The sequence below is a fragment of the Pomacea canaliculata genome, linkage group LG9 (genome assembly GCF_003073045.1).
Source record: "Pomacea canaliculata isolate SZHN2017 linkage group LG9, ASM307304v1, whole genome shotgun sequence".
Taxonomy (NCBI): Eukaryota; Metazoa; Mollusca; class Gastropoda; order Architaenioglossa; family Ampullariidae; genus Pomacea; species Pomacea canaliculata.
Genome location: NC_037598.1, coordinates 16,279,365 through 16,304,957, shown reverse-complemented (window position 1 = coordinate 16,304,957; position 25,593 = coordinate 16,279,365). Strand labels below are relative to the sequence as shown.

General features: G+C 41.9%; 1 protein-coding gene and 1 long non-coding RNA gene across 3 annotated transcripts; one reads left to right on the top strand and one right to left on the bottom strand.

The window, feature by feature from the left end:
- Positions 1 to 317: 317 nt before the first annotated feature.
- Positions 318 to 24,054, bottom strand: LOC112571507 (microphthalmia-associated transcription factor-like). 2 transcript variants are annotated; one of them, XM_025250518.1, is made up of 8 exons: positions 22,660 to 24,054; positions 8,053 to 8,257; positions 7,367 to 7,600; positions 6,203 to 6,307; positions 5,648 to 5,828; positions 4,850 to 4,925; positions 4,551 to 4,698; positions 318 to 4,113 (listed from the first exon to the last, which is right to left on the bottom strand). In XM_025250518.1, the coding sequence occupies exons 1-8, from the start codon at positions 23,049 to 23,051 to the stop codon at positions 3,823 to 3,825; spliced, it is 1,632 nt and encodes a 543-aa protein (XP_025106303.1). In that variant the 5' UTR covers positions 23,052 to 24,054; the 3' UTR covers positions 318 to 3,822. The 2 variants fall into 2 exon arrangements, with proteins under 2 accessions (XP_025106303.1, XP_025106304.1); XM_025250519.1 differs by lacking the exon at positions 22,660 to 24,054 and adding an exon at positions 9,812 to 10,064.
- LOC112571510 lies at positions 12,247 to 15,941 on the top strand. The gene is made up of 3 exons (XR_003100838.1): positions 12,247 to 13,874; positions 14,178 to 14,512; positions 15,140 to 15,941. It is a non-coding gene; the product is annotated as an uncharacterized LOC112571510 (long non-coding RNA).
- Positions 24,055 to 25,593: the final 1,539 nt, after the last annotated feature.

The following is a 25,593-nucleotide window of genomic DNA, read 5'->3' as shown; positions in this document are numbered from 1 at the left end:
CAGCACAAATACAGTATAGCAAATCAAAGGCAAGAACAAGGTGGTAGTTGTGTGGTGGCAGTAAAGACTCTACTGACTAGGTAATATCAGTTTTTGGTGGTGGCAAGTGATAATCCAGTTCAAAGGCCAGAAAGGGGTATTGTGGATGGAGAACAGAGTTTTTCAGAGTGGCATTTTCCAGAAACATCCATGCCAAACACAATGCTCATCCAAGCCAAAAGTGATTACATTTGTGGATCTAAAATTTCTAATGGCACCAAGTAGCAATCAATGAGTTGAGTAAAGGTTTACCTTTTTACTGATGGCCAAAAAAACAATAATATCATGAGAGTCATTTTATTGCCTGATATACACAAGTCAACTGTAAAGTAGGTTGAATATCCATGATCACATGAACATAGCACAGGCATTGCATCACACATACAGGCATTGTGTCACACACACACACATATTTCCAAAATAGTCTTGGTGCTGCTGCTTGTGCTGCCATTACTGCCAAGAACACCCTGTCACATACCTTACTGCCTCAGAAGTATCTCAGCATGTTTTGTTATATATGTTAGTCTGACTGACTCATGCTAGAATTGCAAATACCCAAATCTGAGTATCTAATTTAAAACTACACCAAAAGTGTTTTGTTTGCTGCAGACAAGGTCATTACTCTGCACCTAGAGAGTAGTTATTATTCTATCTTTACCAAAAAGTCAATAGTGTCGTTGACTAAATAAAAAATAACTGGACTGATATAATATCACTGCTATATTTAAAAATAATTTTACACCTTGACTTGACTGACAAAATAAAAATGAAGGCACTTCATAGCATTATCAACAACTTCACACTTCATCTGTAAGGCCTCTCCTGCACAAGTATGCACATGCAGATTCATATACACCTAAGATTCCCCCAACACTTGTATCCAAGATGTACAAAATTAAATGACAAGATGTTTCAAGCACTTATTTTCATACGTGACAATAATCTAGAGTGAAGACAAATCAGAACCAAACAATTTTAAGTGTCACATAAAAATTAACTGAGCTTCATTACTTGCTGCGTTGAAACAAAATGAATTTTACATGTGATGTCTATATACACACAGTAGATTTCTTACTTGGAATGAGACAAATAAACATACTGACACATCTTACTAAAGTATGGTAGCACCAGTGTTTTTAGTTCAGGAAAGAGTCACATCTGTCATAACAAAGGAACATATATCTATGACAGAAATAATGACTGAAGGAGGAGACAAAACTATTACAAAATACAACTGTTTGTCTGAAATGGAGAATGATGGGTGGCAACTATAGTAAGAAAATGCATGTATTCATTTTCACACAAAGAAAATGGCCATCTCTACACTAAGCCCATGAAGGGGATGTCAAAAGTTGGCACACAGGCCTGAATCAAATGACCCATCCCTGACCTTGGTACATAAACTATTAACTGACAAGCTTTCGTGAAAAGACATCCCTGTCTAAGACATAATGTAAATGCGAAAGCAGCAGAAGTTACAATCAAGACATGTCTCTAAGGTCCTTGTAACAAGCAAATATTTTCCCATTAATGAAAAAACTTTGCACTTAATGAAACAGATTGTGTGGGTCCCTAGTTATTTTTAGTTAGATGTACTTTTTACAGTTGCATTATGTCTATCTTTAACTACTTTTTTAAAATAGGATTTTTTTTTTAGCTTATCTTGTATTGTTTAATGCTTCTATTTGCAATACATATCAAGATAATTTGCATACATCTCAATACCAACCTCTCTGGGGCGGGGTACTGAATAAAATGCTCTTTTAACTCACGAGTTGCTTTGTAAATTGTTGTTACAACAGCTTGCATGAGCGCTAAGATTGCTGTGTAAGGCAATTTCATGGAGGCTAGTCAATATTCTTGTTTTGTCCATTTATAGAGAAGCTGTAGATATCCCTTCAGGAATAATTTTTCTACAGCTTTCTTGGTGTTGTTTAGTTTGTCATTTCCTGGGAGTAATTTCAACTTTTCTAGACCTAGTCATTGTCTTTTAAAAATAATGAGTCACGGATCAAAGGTTTCACGAAATTTATGCATATGCCCTTATTAATGTGTTTAGATTCCTTATGAATCATCCCACATGTATTTTTGACAAATAAACTGGACTTTGTGGCAAGATTTGTGGTGATTGGACCCACTTGTACAAAGGTATTAGTTATCACCCACTGAACTCTAATAAGACGAAGATTGACATTATAATTCTGTCTAGGAAGATCAGAAATCTGTGACACTGAGAAAATCTTGCTATGTGTTATCTGCATGTTTGCCAACTTGTCAAGTACAACATGGTCATAAATATTACAAAGATTGCATGTCAGAATAAACACAACATAGATTGGAATAGGTAGATGGTTGCCTTGCTTTTAACACATACTTCATCTGTGTAATGAGTTGTGGTAGGTCTCGTATTGTTTCGTGTGCAAATAGGGTCTTCTGTCTGACGTCTTATGTGTGTATGTCATTTGCTCCACGTCACTTGAAGCAGACATTATATTTAAGAAAACTGAGTTGCTCTGTAATGGCTGAGTGAGCAGGGAAAAAAACAATGGTCTTTGTCTGCCATCTTCTTTATAACTCTCTCAGTGACATTGCTCTGTACTTGTACCTCTTCAATTTGATTCACCTACAAATCTTTTCATCCTCATCGTCATCTGTGGGGGCTCGTCGAGCGTTATGTGTGTGTAATAGGTCATGCGTATGCAAGTGTACATTCATCTTATTACAATCTGACAACAGAAAAATACCAATTTGCTTCCCCATTTTTATCAAGGATTATTAGGCATGTTTATAATGTTAGGCTAATCTCTTATTTTCTGAAAAAGTATGAAATTACTGTATCTCTGGCCTACCAACTAATGCAAAGTCATTCCAGTGTTGTTCTTACTATGCATACTTTTCCCAAAGTGCATATAGTATCTGGTTAGAGGGCTGGCTGCTTTGCAGTGACATAGCCTTAGTTGCTGGCTCAGTCTAAAACTCCAATCCCCCTCTTCTTTAAAGCCATCACAATAAACGCCAGAATTATCACAGCAATCTTTCAGTTTAGCTTTGCTGACACTTCAAATGGGTTGTTATAAGGCAAATACAAAAATCCTATAACAATTTCCCCAGCTAGTGGCAGCACGCTGATTGTTAGTATGAAATTTGCTGCAAAGGCCCAGCTGTCATTTTTCAACTAACAATTTTCTCTTAAAAACTAATTGTCTCCTCCATTTTGACCACTTTGTTTGTTAGTGGACTGTGGCTCCCTACCCAACTTGGAACACAAGACCCTCTTGTGAGGGTCTTCACCTATTGTAGCTGTTGTCATCCACATAGGACACCAAACCAAAAAATGCCTTAAATGACTTCAAAGCTTCTGATTCAAGTCCAAATAATGATAAAAGAATGCTTATGTTACACCTTTTTCATTAAAAAAAAAAAAGGTCCAAGTGGACCAGAAATGTTATCAAACTATACAACAGCAGAAAATTGTAATTGTTCACCCATGATATTCTGCATACCTCAGAGATCCCCTTTTCTGCAATGGCAGAAATCTCTCCGCGTCTTTTTGTATTTTGATGATATTCTGTTCTTAAAGTGAAGACTCAACACTCTAAAAGTATCTCCAGAATTTTTCACAGCTTACAGTATGGGCTTGATGTTTTAGCCACCATCATGAACATACTTAAGCAGCCTTTGGAGCTGCCTAAGATTGTCATCCATTAGCTGTGGCAACTGCATTCTCTCTAAGGCAAGTTTGCAAATCAGTACTTTCTTTCAAATCAAAGATGTGCAGGCAAATTAGACCAACCCAGAGCTGTCATCATTTTCAGGACTGACAGGTTCTGAGGTCAGCATGGGGTCACCGCTGACAGGGGAGCTGTCATCCATAAAGTCTATGTGCACAGAATTCAGGAAGCTTTGTGAGGTGGCACTGGCACCTGAAGCCAGTAAATGTGTCATACCATCCTCAGATTTGATGGTGTGCAGATTAAGAGTGTTTGGTGACACCATGGTACTCAAGACTGCATTTATTCCTTCATCAGCAAACTCTGTGGATATGCCATGATTCTTCATCAGCAGCTCTAGATGCTGTTGATTAGGAAAAAACCCAAATGATAGACATAACTATAAGCCTTTTTTTCAAGAACTCATTCATTTAGTAACAAAGTCAAAAAAATAAAAAAGGTGGTAACAACCTTCACTAAATTCTTTTTTTTTTTTTTTCATGACCATCAGATCAAGACAAGCAAATAAAAAAGATCGATAAAGAAAACATTTCAATAAAATTTCTAAGTATTCTTAACATTTAGCACTTGACAACAATTTTCACCTAAAATTGTGCTGAGATTGTCTAAAAGGTGAAAGCTAATTTAAAAAATGTTCAAAAAAAAAAATTTTTTAAAAATCAAAATTTTTGCTGAACTGCTCAGCTGTAAGACATCTGTATTATTTTTTTTTCAGGAAATGAGGTGTGCACATGCTTGCATATGAATGCCCACGCACATACAGAATCGCATACAAATTACCTTAAGACGCATAACAATTTTCCTATTGACGGCATCTGTCTGTCTCTGCCTCTCTTCAAGACTCCGAAGTTTTTCCTGGTCATGTTTTAGCCGCCGTATGTAGTCCACAGAGGCCTTCAAGATTGAACCTTTGTTTTGGCGCATATCTCTGCAAAATGTCAATATCTACATAATATCTGTATGAAGTATCATTTTTATATAGAGGTGGAAAAAAAGACTTTTTGTCAGTAATGCTAAAATAAATGACATGTCAATTTAACCAAGACAACCAAAATAATAACTGATATACATCTACTTACGGATCAATGTTTTTGGGCAATAATGTTCCTAACTCTTTGATTCTATCATTGATATTGAACCTTCGCCTCCTTTCAACTGCAAAAAAAAAGAGAGAGAAAATAATGGAAAATTAGCAAGATCAATATGTCAGGAGAATAAAGCCTTATGTGCAGGAAGAAAAAGGAGAATTTTTTTTTATATGCTGCAAAGAAAATGAGGAATACACTATTAAATCTTTTCAACTGAGAAATGAAAAGTGAAAATTTATCTACAATATACAATTAGATAAGGATTTTTTGTGGACATAAAAACATCATACACAAGTCAGTATGCACAGTTAAAATTTTGATAGTTCTGGTATTATCATGACAGATATACACTGCATATATTTTCACACTACATTTTTTAAGCCTAAGCTCTGTCGATTTTGTGCAAATAAAATTTAAATTCATATTCCTGTAACTGAATTGGTGAGAAGGAGGAATGATAGGGTAATCCTACAGAATATTGTTACATCAAAGGGTAATGATGCTACAAAATATTGTTACATCAAAGGGTAATAGTGCTGCACAATATTGTTGTCATATTAAAGGTATAAATTCTTATTTTTATTATCATATTAAAGATATAAATTCTTATTTTTAACGCAGATGTTAATGAATTAAACTTTCACAGTGTACTTACAGGTAAATCCAAAGTTACCAAATTATAAGATCCAAAATGAATTTATAACTACTTGTATCATAGTAATTAAATGTTCATGCATTACTAAAATAAACACATTTTTTGGTCTAAATCTGAGCGAAATGCCTACTCACTCATGTTGTGGTTGTCTTTTTTCTGGCGATCTTTGGCCCATAAGCGTGCCTCTTCCTCTGACATTTGATTAGGAGGATCAGTGCGCCCAGAAAATGCTGGGGGACAGGAGGAGGAGGACGTGGCACTGGCAGACTCAACTTCAAGTGTGCCATAATGATTTAAGAAATTGCTTGGTGGAAGCTGCAAAGACCCCCAAGCAAGTTAGTCCAATCATCTTTCAGAAGCACCTTCTAAGGAGTTTAAGAAAATAAAACAACAGTCTGAACTTCTACATGAACTCACTGAACTCCATAACAAAATGCCATCAACCTTCCCAAATGCCATAAGATTTTCTTCAGGGAGGTCACAGTACTGACATATATGTTTTCAGTTTTCTAATTATAATCTTAGAAATTCGATCCAAGTATGCACATCAAGCTTTTAAAAGATTCAAGGCTTTGTAATTGCTGTTATCAAAAAGGGCACAACACATATACTTATTTTCTCTCATACAAACACACATAAACCAAAAACTGCAGCAAAAACAAGAGAAATAAAATGTGAATAGTACTGACTGTGGCTGAGACAGGATTCAAAGAAGGCTCAATGAAGTTGAGGTCATTATCCATTGCAGGTTCTACCGACTCCAAACTAATCAAGTCACTGAGAAGATCCATTTCCTGTTAAGCAATCAATCCAAATCAGGCTAAAGAAAGCATATCTTCCATTTAAAATTAGTAAGGGAGTAAAGTGCATGTTCTTGGGTAAAATTAACTTTTTCTTGAAGTTACATTTGAATGGTCAGGTTGTTAGAATGAAGTGCACTGTGTGAGAGTGGACAACACAATAAGCACAAGAAACCATGTTATTTTTAAGGATTAGTTTCTTGTGAATTAATGATAATAAATGTAAAATTTATAAAGTGCATACCCACACTCCTAAGGAGTATGCTCTTAGCACTTAAAAACAAGAATGAAACACGGACAGCATACGAGGAACAGGAAAACAAATAGCAAATGAACTATAAAAGAATAAACAAATGTACTTAACAAAGAATAAAATCAAATACAGAAAAACACAAAAAGGAACCAAATAACCAAGGAACCAAGAAAAAGAATTGTTCCCATTATCAGTTTTTTAAAGATTATTTTCTAACAATTGTTCTCATTAACTTATTTGGGAATTATTTTGCTGTGAATTGTTCTTATCCCCAGTTATTTAGGTATTATTTTGTTATGAATTATTCCCTTAGCAGTTATTTTATATCATACACTTCTTTCATTTGGAAGTACCAAAATAAAAGCTTTGCTTAAAATTAGCTTTTATGTTGTTAGTGTTAATACTAGTTATCCACCACCCAAAAACCCCAAAACAACCTTTTGGTCATGCTGCTGCTAGGCAAGTTCACAGAATAAAAGAAAAAAAGGACAATATTCTTCAGGGATTTATTTGCCACGAATTTTCTTCCTCAATCAGCTAAACCAAGGGACGATCTTTGAATTTTGTATATGATATTTGTATTTAATGTAGGCTTATAGCTGTTTGAAAAAAAAAAATAAAACCTTGAAACCCAAGTGAAATATCTCCATACTGATTTACAAAGGTTACATGATATAATGATATTGCTAAAAGATAGATATCTCATGACGAGTCAAAATTATTCTAGAAATGCACATCACTTGATCAAGAAGGGTACCATATGTTAAAGTCTCTTATAATCATATACATTTTTCTCCAACCTCATATCCATGAGATGTTCCCAAGCCATGTGATGCAGGGCTGTCCAGATCTGTGGGTGCTGAACCAGACAACTGATATTGGGTATCAACAGGTGATGCACCAGTGGTGAGGACAGGCATGGAGTGAGCTGGCATATGGTGGTCTCGCACTGACTGACTAAGGTACAGCTGTACCTGTCGTTTCTGATTTTGTCGAATGTGGTACTGGGTTGGGTGTTCCAATGGTGTTTCCACCTGTCATGTACATTACCAGGTAAAGTAAAAGTGTTTCTTTTCCCTACTTCTAATTTGTCATTAAATAATATACTTAATTTTTACAACATGCACATAAAAGTTTTGTAAATATGAATCTGAATTAACTTGGGAGACAACAAAGACTGTAAGTCAGTGCAGAAATCAGCTGTTCCTATCCGAAACCATCTTGAAAGTACACTGTTTTGTAAATCTAAACAGAATGAGGTAACCCCTACAGAATTTTTAAAAAGGTTTTAATTCCATAACACATTAGTTTTTAATTTACAATGCAATTAACTGAAAACAACAACTCAATTTATTCTGACAACACACCAACCATGAGTATACACTCATCAGGCCTAAGGTGAACAAAAAGTTAAAAAAAACAACACTCTTGGATATATGCTTGTCTTTGTGAATAGTAGTAGCATGTATAACAAGCAGTGACAAACCTGAAGCACTTTAGGAGGCACTTCAGGTGGACCATGTAAAACAGGCCCATTGATGTTCTGGGGTTGCGTCTGGCTCTGCTTGCCCAAACTTCCTAAACTATTTTCTCGCTCCCGCTTCTCAATTTCCAGCATCTGCTGCCGTTGCAGCTGCTGCCGCAGGTTTGCCCGCATGGACATGTTGGCGTGTTTGATCTCTGGTGCTGGGCTGGAAAACATATAAAACAAACAAAAAACCCCTCTTGATTTATTAAAATAATAGCAAACAACTGGGTTCATATCATCAAACTATATAAAATATTCAGAATGTTGGTGTCGTTTCCGACTTGTCAGCAAAACTTTTTGACGCTGATGAACTGTAATGCAAATGGAAGTATAAAATAGTACAGCAAATTCTGCTTCTGCATCATAATACTAATGGTGATGCTGTAACACTGTCAGGCATTTGACCAATACTATGCTACGACAATCCCCTTCTCACTAATTATTCTTAGTTTAGCCAGTTTTACATTGTTAAAAAAAAAAGCTCATCAAACATGAGTTTTCTTTGTGAAAATACAGAGGATTAGGCCTACTCTACATTACTCCATAATTTGATACACAGACTCACAAGCCTGTTCTATATTTCTGCACTTGATGCTTCACAGCTAAGACCCATTCTTGCTTTACCTCACAATACAGTAGCTTTGGCAGCCTGGCTATGGAGAACAAAAAGCATTAGGTGCATTTTTTAGTCCCCAGCAGTAACAGCCTAACAAAGGATCTGGAGATCTCCCAAAATTGTTTGAATGACAATAAACACTTAGGAGAACTGGTAAAAGATATGTGAGCAGTAAAACGCAAACAAACAAAACTCTTATCTCTGAATTGCCTATTGCTTCAATGTCATATGAGCACTTTAGCCATTAGGGTGATTGCTTGTTATGTTTTAACAGACTGAGTCCTGAATACACTGTCTTTGCTTCTATTTCCCCTCATCCCATTCCACACACTGTTGAAAAAGAAAACAAAAATGAAAAATATAACAATGCATATTTTTCTGCCTTCCAGCCGCTACAGGATATGACCGAGTCATCCAAATAAAGTCACTGAAGATTTTTACTGTTTATATGAAGAGATGTCTATTATTAACTCTTCCAGTGCGTGCATGTGTGTGTGCTTGGGTGAGAGCGCACAAGCGAATGAGTGCACGTGGTTATAATCAACAATCCTCCTTTGTGCTTATCATCCAACTAATGTTGGAAAATTTCTAGCTCATTTTTTACGAGGACAAGAAGCTAGCTACTGTCCTGTCTAGCTGCCAACATTCAGGGCTGATACACTGCTGGTCCGTAGACCAGGTTTTTCCCGCGTGGCGGTCAACTTCGGCGACCCGCCCACATTGCGTAACAAGCGCTGTGATTAATGTACAGATGCTCTGCTATGCGATCATTTTCACCAGGAAATTCATTGACATTTGCACATGAAATATTAGCGCTGCTGCACAAACACTAGTTTTAAAAAAATCGATTGCCAACGAACGATATTTGTTTCCGTCGTCGCAGTTACATACAGACATTACGTACACTGGAGCCAGGTGGTGTGCCCATACCAAAAAAACTAACTGAATACAACATTTATCACAAAGGACATTCCATTCTCGACTTTACGGTAAATGCTATGTAAATGAGGTATATTTTCTAGTCCCGTCTCCATATTAACGGGTGAAATGTAAGAATATATGTCGTGGAGCCATCGTGACCTATAAAGTGAAACCACCCACCTTCCGACCACAGCCTTGCTCTTCAATTCATAGTATCCGGACGGCGGAGCCTCTACCTCACCGTCCAGTAGGCTTAAGATGTCAGGAATATCGAATTCGATCCCTGAATCGGCAGTTCCTTTGATCATGAGGATTTCGTAATCAAGTCCAACAGAGAAGAAAATGGGATAAGAAGTGTCCGCAAGTCTACAGCACACAACTCGTTAACTGCCTTCTGCCGTCGCCACTTGCTAGCAAAACACTGCTCGCGTCTGATTGGTCGTCCCAGTCATCTGGTTTCCTCTGAGCATCCTATTGGATCAAAGCTAATGATTCATAGTTTCCAAAAATATGTATCGACGTCATATTTGGGGAATACCCAAGCTCAGTCTCTTCAAATGAGTAGACTCTTAAGATGTTTCTGTAACAACTTCTCGTAAAATGAGGATATAAAGCTTGCTAATAATAGTAACGAGGGATAAACAGTTTCCTCTTTACCCGCATGCTCTGTTAATTATATGGCCATGCATCATTATGATTACGAATTAACGTTTTAACCCTTTTCAGTAAATTAATTAATTCAGGGTTCAGAGGTCTTTGGAGTTAATGGTCTCTCTCTCGGTTTTTACAGTTATTAGGACGTGGGGTGAGCTATTATGCAATATGCTTCAAGGCCAAGAATCAGCTGATTCTCGTGCAGCATATAGGACTGCAGAAAATTTACGATACAACGACGAAAGCGAAAAAGAAGAATTTAAGTTGTTAGTTTTATGTTGTTGTTTATCGTGACATTAGCAACGGAGTTTATATCATGGTAAGAAATGCTGATATGATATTTATTTATCTCAATTAATAAAAAAGGAAACTTATATACAGCCTAATATTATGTCGATAAAATCAATAAATAAACAATAAAAATCAACAAAACATGTGCACTACAGTAGGTAAAGCAGTTTGTTGAAAGATATAGCGCGGCCTCCGAAAAATGATGTCTTTAAAATTAAGCTAGAAAGTAAATTAATATAATTAAATTTAACGGTATGGCTGAGCGGCTGTCAAAATGAAGAAACTGGTATAGTGAGAGAGAGATAGGGAGGGGGAGGGGAATTGGTATTTTACACCGAGCCAGCAACTAAGGCTATATCCCGGCAAGCCAGCCTGTAAACAGATACTATATGCAGAGAAAGAACAGCGTGCCCGAGACGAGAGCACAGGCAACCTTCACTGTATTGATGACCGTTGCGCCACAGAACCGCCAAGAGAGAGACACTATTATACTTTCTAAACAGATATGGCAAATACAAATAATCAGTAACTGTGCCAGCTTGAGCATTTCCAAACGCGAATATCAAACTAAGACTAAATTATAGGAAGCAACTTTGACAAGAAGTTTCCAAATGTCCGATCACCATTCTTCTGAGTCAAAATGACAATATCCAGCAATCCAAGGTGATGCTTTGTACTTGGGAGCCTAATTAATCCCATAAGGATACAGCAATCTATAAATATACAAGTATCTGCTTTCTGTTATTCCATAAATATACAAGATAAGTACACAGTATGCTATAAATATACAGCACCAGCATACAATGACAAAAGTCTGAAGTAACAGCTGTAAAAGATAAAAAGATACATATCTGTTATTATCTACTCATGTATGTGTATGTGAGACACGTTTTATAGAATTAAATTTCATGATCTCTGTGTGTTTTAGTCAAGTCAGTTCATCATAAAGTCGTCTGAAATTTTTTGATGCATTTGCAAACTGAAGAAAATTTTCCGTTATATGCTTGCACTTTACACAGACAAGGAAGGAAGGTTGATTGGGTTGGGCTGTACGTGTTGGGTTGAGATGGTCTGTTGGCTGTCTGGCTGATAATAATTATCAATTTCTATGGATGTGTGATCAACAATCTGCAGGACTAGACTTCCAACGATGACATGGTTTTACTTTGTGAATAGCAGTCTTTTTTTCAAAATTTTCTTTTGGGTTCACAAAAACATACACTTTCGAGAGTTAGAACAAGTTAATTTCTGCTTATTTTGTACATTTCTTTTCTCCTTTCAATTTATTACTTTTTTTTTTGTTTTGCAATTAGCTAATTTTGAGTATTCCAGGGAAAAATAGCTCCATCTCATCCTTGTCTTGCCCTAGATATCCATATTTCTATAGTTCCACTGGCAAAGGCGGCCTAGTTGAAGCTATGACAAGTCATTTCCGATGAGTACAAAGGGACGAACACAGTAGACACTTGTCAAGGAGCGGAAACGAGTAGATCACAGAAGTCCATGTCAGAACAGGTCACTAGATGTCAGCACAGGTCACTAGAAGTCAGCACAGACGCCCTGTGCCCTGATTTATGGCGAGCTCCCATCGTTCTTTTCACACTAGAACTGAGGGTAGTTTGTCAGTTATTCATCATGTATCACATTCGTCGGTGGTTAAACCGGAAGCAAGGGGTTCAGTCTGTTTGAAATTCAGTGGCTTTTACCGATACATACAAAAGTAAAGATAGGTGGAAAAGATCCCTGTTGTGTTTTAACCATCGCAACAAGAATTTTTCATTTGAAAAGAAGGCAAGAAAAAAGTGAGTAGTATCCGCCTTCCTGACGGTAAATGTCTAAAAATTCCAATGATGAAAATTGTGGTTGCAAACAGTATGAAGAGAGAACTTTGCGGGGACAGCAAACAACAGTATGCGGTCGACATTTGGTATCAGGATTTCAAATAAGTGTCCCGGTCGTGTTCTGTCACCTACATCCCAATATTACACCGTGTGTATGAAAGTGCAAACAACCGCGTACAACCGTAAAACAACCGCGTACAACTCCAGCTTTTTAGCCATGTTTGGAGAAAAATAACATAAAGGATTCGTGTTGCACCATCAGTCATTGATTCCGAAATAACAGTTGGCGGCGAATTGGCGAAAGCTTTATGTGTGAAATTAATCACTGTTACAAGCTATACGTTAAAAAATATCCACAAAACTGTCATATTCATCAATTAATATTTTTTAAAGGGGAACAAGCCATTGTGTGAGAGAGAAATGTGCAACGGTGCCTTTAAATTTTACCATGATGTGATTGCCAAATTGTTTAAAAAACTTTTATTCTTTATCACAATCTTCTACATTCAACACTCCCCTCTCCCCAACACACATACGATAGAAGGGAAACATAATTTACCTAGCATTAAGAGAAATATTTCTGTATAGCATTTAAGTACATATACAGAAAAGTAGACTCAAAAAATATATTGTACAAACAGAAAGAAATGCCAGCTAATTATTGCTGTTTGAAGCTACTTATTTATTAAAAGCCCTTGCAACCATTAAATTAGGCTTATGATTGATTAACAATTAGACTGTTCATGCGTGATTACTGTACATTGAAGGTTTAAATGAGTGAGAGGAGCTTTATTTTTCTCAAACCGTTCCACCCCTCCTGTCCAATTCCCTCACTCGGGATAAAAGGTGTTAACAATACTAGCAGCCGAGAAAGAAATGGAAGTCACACGTACAGGTGGAAAAGCCAGACACATGCACACCATGCCGGACTCTGTCACACATTAAGCAGCTAAGTTTCATCGTTTTGCTTTGTTTCTGCTGCCCACGAGCTAAAGTTCTTGTTGACAAGCCCTGCAACTGTCACATGCTGTGAGTCGAAATCCGGTCACACGACCTGTCGGTTTTCACAACCGCAGTGTTGAAAAACAAGTGTGTTAACCACTACACTACTGGCCATCCAGTATTAATTAGTGACTAAAGAGATTTGAGAGAACAAATTGGAGACAACACAGACAGGCGATGCTCGGTTCCATCATGGCGCCAGAGCAAGAACAGACATGGCGACCAAACTAATCTCATCCGACAGGAGAGTTCGGCACGTACAGGCGCACGAACAGACCGTGGCAGCTCGCAAAGTGTGCTCATTGTTATCAAAACGAGAGATGAAGATGAGAAGAAACATAGTTTCATCCAAAGACAGACGCAGACGAGAGCGGACTTGACCTGACACGAGGGCGTGTCGACTGACCTCGACGATCGACTGAGACCAGCAGCAACACGTACGACGGCCGCTGAAGGTAGGAGGAGATGCTGACAGTGCGATTGATAAGACATGATAACGGGGCTGATAACAAGGCAGACAAGTGGATGTCGATTGGATACTTAAATAACGATCTATGAGACAATGGGTGCTAGACTTCTACCTTGATTCCTTAAGACAGGGGTTACTTCCCTGCCAACGCCACGCCCCCCAATACTCATTCCCTCCCCCATCTCTCTATCTCACACACATGCACCCATTCACGAATATATTTCTTATCGATTTGTATTTTTTGTTGTACCCAGGTTTGTGTTTTTGTCTCGATTGTCTTTATGTGCAGCACTAAGTTTCACTTTTCCGGATGTCTGTAACGCACGATGATGTCATGAGTGTCGTATTCGTCACCTGCCTGGTGCCACAGGATAGCAACCGTTGTACGACAACATAATTAGTCTACATCAACCATCCCCCCCTCCACTACTCACCAACAACCAGCTTGGTGTCGTCGCTGTTGTGTAGCAGCCCCTGACGGGGTTATCGCAACTGTTTACAGGGCCACACGCTAGCGGGCGCCAGCTGCTGTACAATGTCTACAGATGGAGAGGAGACTTGCAAACAGGGCGACACACTTGAGAACCGAACGACATAATTTGCAACTTACAGCAGAGAAAGTAGGTAAATAAACAAAACAAAAATCCTCCTAGCACTCTGAAAGAGAGATAGATGACCAGACAACAGTCGGAGGCTTTGTAGTGTTGACCTCTGAACCTGTCAGTTGGCGTCATCGCCGCATTTAGACGATTAGACCGTCGACCACCTGCAGAGTGTATATGCGTGTGTGTGTGTGTTAAACAGGTGAAAATAAAAACCAGTGGTGCACAAAGGTGTGTCCCACATGGCGGCAGTCCACGGGATAAGTTCCATCCCCAACAGCAGCATGTCGTGTGCAGGGTTGGAGTGTGGGCTGTGGGCTGTGTGGTTATTCACCCACAGACCGCATGTACGTGCATACATTCCTACCTGCTGCCTTCATGGCCGGTCATGCATGTGTACTTAGCAGTTTGTGGGACTGTGCTCGTATATGCTACTTCACTGTGAAATAAGACCCGTAAATTATGTAGAGGCACACTTTGTTAACTTCTCTTAAACCAGCTGTTGGGAGCATAAAGGGTAGATTACATAGTATATACCATCTGCTCAAGTTTGCACGATAAATGTTTTGTGTGTATTTGTACTTTTCTCGAATAACGCATCAAAAGCTGCAGATACATATCTTAATTATGATACACGTTCTTTCTCCAGATACATTCACATATTTACGAGAAAATAAAGCTGCCATTAAGTGTGTACGAAAACAAGTTTTGGAGGACCATTCCAGATGGTGAGGTCAGCACTCTGAGAAGTAATGAAGATAAACAGTTCCCAAGCCGCATTGTCGTGGATGCCATATGTTGCCGAGCCATCAACACGTGACCTGGACTGTCTCGTAAACACGGAAATCAGGCAAACAATCAACAGCGCCTGTGATGGTGGTGTACAGACACTTCCCTAACTTTTACAATGAGTTGTTCACTATAACACATCTGAGCATTTCGATATTTATAACATAAAGCCGGTGATTGAAAAAGAACTGCCGAAAAATCTCATTCAAGATGCAGGTCCGGCGTTGGTGGGATGCGGGGCTTTGGGCGAATGGAATTGTGGGGCCTGTCTTTGTTGTGAGGTCCACAGATGAGTAGGTAGCAGAGGGAGGCGAGTGAGGGGTAGGGGGAGTCAACAAGTCACAAAGTGTCTGGAGTGATGGATTGAACAGCATTAGTAAGCGATAAGGTGTCTCATACGAGGGTTAACAGTCGGTGAATAATTTAGCCTTTGTTCGCCCTTCGTGTGCCAGAAAGATTGTGAGAAAAGCCTGGGGCTACCAACCTCTGAGCAGCAACACCCAAAAGGTAGACGCTCTGTTCGATTCCGATGGAGACTACATAGCAACCCGTTTCTACCCCTGAACATACCTACAGCAGGTGGAGGCGACATGATGAGACCACGGTGGGCCTGTCTCCCTCAAACCACACCCCCACCCCTACAGAGTACCAACTTGTTCTCAGCAACACCAACTGAACATCTTGTTGACCTCGTTGTCTATCTTCATCACACAATGTATTAGGCCCTACCCGTACCCATCGCCCCATATACTTGAACTGAGACAAGATAAATACTCTGTACATAGTGAGGTCAATATCTCGCGATAAACTTCAACTAAATAATCTCCGGTCTCCCTCCCACCCCTCCCCTTCTCACCGCTCTGTTGCAACCTGTCGTCAGCAGCTTGTTGACTGTTGCTCAGCGCTGTTCCTCCCCCTTTCCTTCGTACCCTGTATTTTACTTGATTTTTACCTGAACAGACACTGTGATTAGCATGTGGTTTGCAGTGAAAATACCTCACCCCAGTATCATCATAATGAGTGTAACATAACGGGCATGCCCCAACTGTGAGAACTGGACTAAGACATGGCGTTCTGTGAAAGTCAGACACTTGTAACAATGATTTATTTTGTCTTCATGTGCATTGTAGCTGTACTACCACTACGTGTGCATCGTCATGAAGCTACACAAACACAGTCGGTTTGTATGTGTGTGTGTGCGAATGTGAACAACTGTATGAATGTCACTCCCCCGTGACCCCCGACCCTCACTTCCCCGAGCGGGAACTAGTGAGTGGCCTGTATCCTTAGTAACTTTCCCGACACGCTGAGTAAAAACTTACTTTGGAATTATTTATTTATTGTAGGCTACATGGTACTCTGACCTTTCTCAGGACAAAGCAAGTGACTGGTGGCAGTTAATTAACTCGCTGTTTCTGGTTCACTTACTAACATCGCAACATCTGTGACCCAAGAGACAAAAAGTGTCATCGCTGACCCCACGGGTGGTATGACAGACGTGTCATCATTATGTATACTAGAAACAGTAGAGAAGACAGAAGTGTCGCAGGTGATTCCAGATAAGCAGGACGAGGAGACGATGGGGATGGGATGGGGTGGATGTGTGTGTGTGAGGGGGAATGACAGGACATTAATTTAAAAAAAGGCCTGGAAGAGGAACCAAATTCAAAGTCGTTGGACTGTTCTCTTCCCCTCCTCTTATGGACAATCGGACACAGAACGACAGTATCATACTCTCGGTGACAAATGGACTAGCCAGTGTCCCCCCCAAGCAGGCCTGACGAGAGGGGGGGACAGGGGGGTCTGATGTACCCGGGCCCGCGGCTGTCAAGGGGGCCCGGCCTTGGTCAGTGGATTTTTTTTTCTTCTTCTCCTTTTCTTTTTCTTTTAAAGAAAGGTCTAAGGACAGAACACGGTCTGAATGAAGTGTAGATACTGAGATTTGAATTGTAAACATACATTATATACTGGGAAAATAATTTACGGTTACAAGTACAAGGGGCCCGGAGAGGTCGTCTGTCCCGGGCTGGATCTCGGCGGCCCTGCCCCCAAGCGAGCCCGCGCACTGTGTCTGGCACTGGATGTTGCACAGGACACGGCCCCGAGCTCTCGGCAGCTGCACTGTGGTCTCGACTGAATGGTTTGTTGCTCATTAGTGGCGGATACCCGACGTCACGATCTGTGGGGACACCAGGTGCCAGCCAGACATCACACCAGGCAGCAGCACCAACAGATGGCAGCATCAGTCTCTGTGGGACTGGTCTAAACACACTCAGCCTGCCTCAAACGACTGACGGGATTTTCTTGTGTTTCAGAGAGCGTGTTGTTTAGTTTTATAGTACTTATAGTTTTAATAAAGATTTAGACCCTACACAGCTTGCAAATAGACGGCCAACTGGACAGAAATTGGCGTTTGTTTCAAGTAGCTCTACTTCTTGCATGCAAACACTGTATGCCAACAGTTTCCACTTGTTGAATGCTAATACTTCCCACACTTTATTGCATTGTATGCTAACACTTCCCTCTACTCACTGGATGCTGACACTTCCCACTGCTTACTGGATGCTATAACACTTCCCACTCATTCAACTTTTTGTTAGGATCTTCTCGTTGGTCGATTGCTGACCAAAAGTTGTCTGACAGAATGAATTCAACCATTCAGTCCTACACCAGTTCACGAGCGACAAAACCTCGGCAAACACGCTTTTACTGGAAGTTTTAAACCATCGCCCAAGCATAAATCTCCACGAATCCAACGGAGAGCTTTCTATCGTCCATCTTTGTGTCCTCCATTGTGTCCTGTGTCCACCCGATGGTAGGTCATCATCCGAGGGGAATGTGTGCAGGCGGGTCATCAAACAGAAGACGAAAAGTGCATTTTCAAGTGTGACTGCTCGTGGTGAATGAGGAAAGGACAGACACGCCTACATGCACGCACACACGTGTGCACGGAGTGTGAGAGCAGACGAGCAAGGGTCGCCTTTGTGTTGTCGGTTGTGTCGCTGGAGGAAGTGTTGAGGTCGTCAGGGCAGCCACATAATTAAAGGCAAAAAAAACCGCCTCGGAATTTGACCCGCGATGTAACGCTTTCCTCTAACGGTCTCGGTACAGGGAAAAAGATGTTGCCGGGCAGCTGCCTCTTGGTCAGATCATAGAAAACATCATCACAACATTCACAGTCTGCAAGATTCGAACTGTTGATACTGATGTATGAACACACACTGGCGATAGGAAATAGGTTGCCAATAACGTGTACACTTTGTCTCTTTAATTAAATTGTGTCTTGAAATTACAAAAAATGTCAGACATTATTTTAATGTTTAGAAACATGATTGATTCTTTCTTGTGTCAAGTATATGATGTGAAATCCACAAAACATGTTAGTGCGTGTCTTTAACAGATTGTTTTGTAATCATCCCTCTTCCCACAGACACAGTTTATACACACACTCCTTTCTCTTTTTTTCTCTCTTTCTCTCTCTTTCACACACACATACACAGTTTACACACATGGTACAGTCAACACAGTTCTTTCTCACACATGCATGCCCATTGGCATAAATAGTGGTCATGGGTCATGTACCTCTTCAAAAATGTATAAAATTAATAAGTTGGGAAAGATAAGATAGAGAGATATTCAAATGAGCATTCCTCCTACACCTAAATGTAATCTAATCATCAAATTAAGAACGCGACGAACCAAAGCTAATTTTTTTATTCAAGTTCGAAATCATGCCTTCCTCTGCCCTCGTCATCAACGAAACCTGTCAAGCATGACATCGCTCTTGATGACCCCGGCAATGGCATCAGCAGCTGGAAAAATTCTATTGTTGCCATCAGTTACAGACTGGGTACAAAGTCAGAGTCTACCCTCGGCATGATGCACACCCGTCTGTGTGGGGACAGGAAGGGTGAGAGGACTGATGGAGGATCGAGATGTGCCTGTTCGCAAGGCAGCATGGGAGAGAGAGAGAGAAAAATGCGATTATCGCTTATCTGGTGAGACCACTTACTTGTACTCTTAAAGTCACACCTGTAGTTATCTCTGACAGTCTGTTCTAGTCAGAGCAAAACCTCTCTCTCACACACACATATGAAACCATGATCGACAAACTAATTGTCAGACGTCACGACAGTTTAACCGTGAATTATAATTATTAATTATGAATTATGCTCATGCAGGCGTGGCCACAGGGCACATAACAAATACATGAATTCAGCTTATCACGCCTGAAAGGACAAAGAATGATCAATTTGTTTCAAGCCATCTTCTTAACAGGACGAAATGTCGAAGGTTCGACCAAGTTTGGCAAAGCTGTGTGAAAAGGTCACAGGAGACCAACGGTTTGGGGGCAAAGGTTGGGGACATTGAACTTTAGTCACCTTGCTTAGTCCAGACTTGTTTGACAATACAGACTTTAGGGAGCTTCGGAAGTTGGGCGATTCAGCACTTTGCCATGTTAAGAACATTCGTTAGTTCTGTCTTCATTGTTCTGTCAGGGTTTCTCCTGAGGCCGTCACCACTGGACTCACATCCGGGCAACTACGACTTCGGTGTGTTCTGTTGTTTTCTAACCAAAACTACTTCCGGCAGCAATCGTAGTTGAGCTCCTGAATTTCTAGCCTTCCTGTGAGCTCCGTGTTCAGCTGTCTGAAAACAGCAACGGATTGTTGTCGCAAGAAAGCAAATAAGAAGTTACAATAAGGATCTGACAGTTTGTGTACTACAGTTGAGGGCATCACTCCATTGGCGCTCACCACTCCGGACATTCTGTCCTACATACATGTCATCCAAAACATCCGCCATGGTCGGTTTTGTCAGGGACCAGATACAAGGAAAACAAAGATACGGGGATTCTTTTTTTAAGGACCAGATAGGAGGAAACAAATACACGGGGATTTCGTTTAGCTCTTTTCCCTTTACATCTCGTTCTCCCCTCAGTCAAACTAAGCGTGGAACCTCACTCATCTTTGCTTACATTATCAGTTGACCATGCCCGCTACAGTCTATCTCTTGTTCTTCCTATCCTGCTCAAACTGCTTATTCCATACAATGCAACGGCATCAGTATTTAAATTGCTTGCTTGTGGCCTACATGTTAAATATTTAAAACGAATGCTTGTGGCATACACTGAATATTTAAGTTGACAGCTTTATCTTGATGTGTGTGTGCAGCTGACCCCAGCATGCCGGCGACACTGCTGCAGACGGTAGCTTGGCCTGTCCAGTGTGGTGAGGAGTGTGACACCACAGTGAGATGGCCAATCTTGCAAGATAACACTCACCCACCGCCCATCATGATAAACTCAAGTTTGCAAGTTTCTGCGTGGAGTGTGGCTCAGCGTGTCAAGCGTGTCACAATGTGATAACAGGTGAGCAGACTTCTACAGGTACGACAGGTGACAAAGAGCAGCATCTGAGCTCGGCCGATGACAAAGTAATAAGCATACACACCAATGGCATATGACAAAGTACAAAGGACAAACCGCAAACAACGAATGCTCCACATGAATACAAGATAGCAAATATATATATTTTAAATTGTCTGAAGGTGATAAACTAGATGCATATATTTATGACAAATGTCCATACCTAGAATAAAGATTAAAGACAGTGTGAAGATCTGTAACAAAATATCAAGTATGAATCACAGGCATACAACAGACAGACGATGGAGGGATGAGCCGTAAATCTTATTTACTTCAAAATCTTTATTAGCAGCATTTTGTATAAATAAACAAAAGGCTGATCGTCACTGCCACTGTCAGAACTGTTGTCACACGCCATTTGTCAACATACTTGTTGTCATCTGGAATATCACTGTTACTCGAGTGTCTGAAAGTGGTTTCTAGAAGGTCTTATCTCTGGCATGCTTGGGCAGATCGAAGAACTCATACTCACCAGCACATGTTACCAGTCTATACTCACCAGACCCTCTATCAACCCATGTCCACCAGACCCTCTACCAACCTATGTCCACCAAAGCTCATACCAACCCATCTTCACATCTCACAAAGACACCCATACCAACCGAATCATCAGACACCCTCTACAGACACATAATTATTTATAAAACATAGCAAGATGTAGTGTCGTGGTGAGATAAATGGTCACAAGCAACAGGGCTTCTCGACAACAAAAATAATGTCGTAAGATTACTTTTACTCAGCAAGATTAATTGGACAAAATTAGCTCTAACTGGCATCATAACCGTTCTTGATGGTTATGCAGGAAGACGAGTGTAGGGCATTCTGTAATGCCAAGCAGCACATCTATCATCTATCATCTATCATCTATCATCAAGCAGATGGGGTTAGTAGGTGACGTCAGACGACCGACCGCTAACCACTTTGGGCTGAGGGGGTGGTGTATGGGTGGGTACAGCTCCAAGCCACACCTGGCCAACAACTTGCACTGAGCTGCGTACACCTGTCGTCATGGAAACGTCTGCCATGAACACCATTCTGCGAGGCTGTACAGCCGGCGCCATCAACAGCTGTACAGGAGGATGTCTGGTCACACTATGTGACAGACATACTAAGTCCCATTGTGACTAGCATCGTTCACTGGGACACCTGTTGCTGTCAGGTGTCCACACACATCACAACACACCATGCAACCTCTCACTGGAAACATGGTGGACGGTGTGCCATAGAGAAGCCGTCAGCCCTTCTTTGAACTCTAGCACCGCCGTCTGCTTCTTTCGTTGACTGTAAAGCTGCGAGATAATGTCTGCAAGAAAATCATTTCTCGGCCACATCTCGCCGCTAGGTGAGAGGTCAACGGTTACCGCGAAGCAGCCCATCATGAAATGCTGACCTCATATGACCCTGGATCCTGGTTACCATGGTGTTGCTAAGGATGCCTGAACAAGCTATCAGCCAGAAGGGTTCCAAGTCCATAAAAATACATTAAAAAATTAATCTAGCAGCCATTACCAGTCAAAATAGAGAACGTGTGGAACAAAGTATGCTCGAAGATACGGAGAAACTCAGACAACATGGATGTGGACAGGTCTCCACGCGAGGTCAGCTTGAAGTCGCCGGTCTCCAGTGGCTAGTAACTATTCACACCACACGTGCACACATTGAGGCAGACGGTAGTGCCAGTGTCTGTGTGTGTGTGTGGAAGTGGCGGAGGAACCAGGGGGAAAGTGGGGGGATCCACCCTCCTTCAGCATCTTTTATGCTACCACCTGCCTCAATGCATACGCGTGTGTGCAACTCTGTGTTTGTGTGTGTGTGCGTGCAGGGGAGAGTGAGGGGGATGATACGAAATTTACCTGCCAAAATATTCACAAAAATTCCGTGATAAAAGGTAATTGTTAGAGCACACCACACGAAGCTAATGAGAGGGAGAAGCAGGGCTGAGAACTACTCACCCTTTGTTGACGACCACTCGCTTCTCCACGCGGCCGGGCGAGGCCCGAGTCTTGAGGAGGCTGCGCATCACGATGTGTTCCCGTCGACCTGTGCGCCGGTCGCGGTTGACCAGGATGACCGTGTCCATGGGGGGATTCCCCGCCACCCGGCGCCCGCCGTGGTGCTCCACCTCGATGGTCTGGCTGTAGTGGTGGTCATGGTAGGGGGAGTCGGGCATGCCGGGAGACACGGAGCCTGAAGTGGGAGTGTCAGTCTCGCTCTCGCTGTCGTCTCTGCGCGACTCCGGGCTGCCCTGACTGATGCCGTCCCGGTAGTACGGGTCATCGCACCCGCCGTTGTCATCACAGACGGTTGCCATGGAGTCTGGTATAGCAGCAGCGAGACAGAACATGGCCGCTGTGACGTTATCGGGTGACGAGGCTTGACAAGGTGTGACAAGCAACGCTCAATTGTGTTTTTTTTAATGTACTTATATAAATGTATTTAATAAAAGTACACTTACGCAACTGTCCTGAAATAATTGCGAAAGGTGTCCTGATCCCGATTGCGTTAGAACTGGCGATCCTGTGAACACCACTCACACTCTCACTCTCTCCTGATGACCACCAGCCACGACTCGTCTGGGAAATTCGTTGCAGGCCTGCCCTGCACTTACCTGCACTGTGTCGCACTCTGTTTGTTCCTGCGGTGTTTCTACTCAGGAAGAGGAGGAGGGGGAGGGGTAGGCTGTACACTCTCGCAGAGTTGTCCGACTTTGTCACAGATTTTCCACCTCACGCCACACCCAGCACATGGTGCCCACAACATTCAGAATACAATGTTCCCCACAGACACGCGGCTCTATTTTCGGTTTCCCCAAACGACTTCCACCCCGACTGGTCCGCTCGTTGTACACGGCGCTGCTGTACTGCACTTACATGCGGCCTCCACGAAACTATTACATACACAGACGCTCGCTTGACGAGATATGAACACCGACCTCGCACGGCAGGGACAACAGCGATGAGAGGTCAGAAGTTCACCAGCACACAAGATAAACTGAACAGTCGGGTACTCCAGTGAACAGTGAACACTGACCACCCTGCCTGGTGGTGGTTGATGGTTGATGGATGCGTCGTCAGGGCAAGATGCTGTACGTCACCTGTATCCAGCAGCAGCAGCAGCTAATGCCAGCACCGTTAGTTTCTGCATCCGGCGACTCAGGTATCTGAAAGTGAATAGGAAGCAGGCTGGACGGACGGACGAACGGACGGACAAGTGGAGTAAATCCTGGTTTGTTCGACCGGGCAAGGTTATGAAACTAACTGTTCGCTTGGGTTTTCACGACAGTTGCTGTCCTGTTTATCCTCGGGAGATATTTTCCTGGGACGTTGTGTGATTGTCACAGCGAGGCCCGGTGACGTGGTGTGCACCAGGCGTCAGCAGTATTGGGATGTACGCCCCCCTCTCACAGGCGGCCCACGCTGCGAGCAGACACCGCCCCCTTCGCACGTCACCTCGCCAGCCTCGACCGCTTGCCACGGCCCCAGTCCGCTCAGCCCCTCACACCCCACACACACCCCCTGGCCCCTGTCACCATTTTCTGTAATCTACCCACCATTCACACCGTTCTCACCTCTCCTCCCGCTTTCACACACTCCAACCGATGGTGGAGCGGTGTAAAAGTACGTGTAACCGACAAATAAATAAAATAAAAATAACTGTGTATTTCCTTGTTGACAAAAACAAGGATAATATTACTCCTGCGAAAGTATGTGCTTAGTATATACTACTATGTACTAGTAGGTATACATTGGAGCTCACGCCCCTGTCATGTCACGTGACCGCCCGTTTCATTTCCCGAGAAAGCTTTGTACTGACCATCTTGACGATCACGCAACACATGACACAACACAATAACTGACCATGCTGACGGTCAGCACATTGCATTGTTGACCCTTCACCTTTCTGCTCGGGGGTGGGTTGGGGGGAATCTGTGGTTGTCGATCACTTTTTAAAAACTTACAGAAAGTGAACATTTCATCCCTCCTTTCGAAAGTACAAAAAGGAGGGCGGAAGATTGTGGTGCAACACCACAGTCCATCAGGTGGCGGCGATTGCGTCATTAGTGGCGTCTGTGGCGCTGGCACCAGTCGCACCTGTTGCTGCAGTCTTGGTGGTGCTGTTCTCTCTGTATGGCCGGGTGGGGCGCGTGGTGGTGTAGTGGTTAAAACACCCGTTTGTCACCACTGCAGTGAGCAGCTCAGGGTTCAGATCTCGTCTCGGGCTTGGCTTTGGCTGGTTGTTGATTTTAAGAGGGAAAGTGCTTCCAGCTCGAGGTGATTTCGCACTTGAGTATGATCATTTGGCTTGTATCTCTCAGACATTGTTATGCTTCAAACTCACAGTATCTCAGTCATGGGGATATGCAGTATCTCAATCACTATTTACGTACGGTATCTCATTCATGTCGTGTTATGAAATATGAGCAATATGTATGTATATATACTGCCACGTGATATCGCAGACTTTAAACAGATGTTTATCTCTGGCATGCGAGTAATGAGAAAACCAGATGCTAACCTTGTAACGGCGACAGGAAAGCGAGTTTGTGCAGCTCGTGTACATGGAGAGAATGTGTCTGTATGTACATGTGTAAATACTGAGTGCGTCTGTTCTTAACGGTTCTCCTCACTCCCCCCCACACAACTACCCTCCCCCCGCTAAGGAGCTGTCCTCCCAGGGGAGGGGGAGGGAGAGGAAATGTTCAATAAATTATTAGCATGATTGTCCCTCGTTATACTTGTTTAAAAACACAGTACGTGCTTAACACTGACATGCGTGGATCGCTCCCCGGTGTCGACGCTGACACTGTCATGATCTTGGCAATACTGACAGCAACATCATCACCACTGACAGTTATACGTCGTCTACCCTACAGCGAGAGGCCCTGG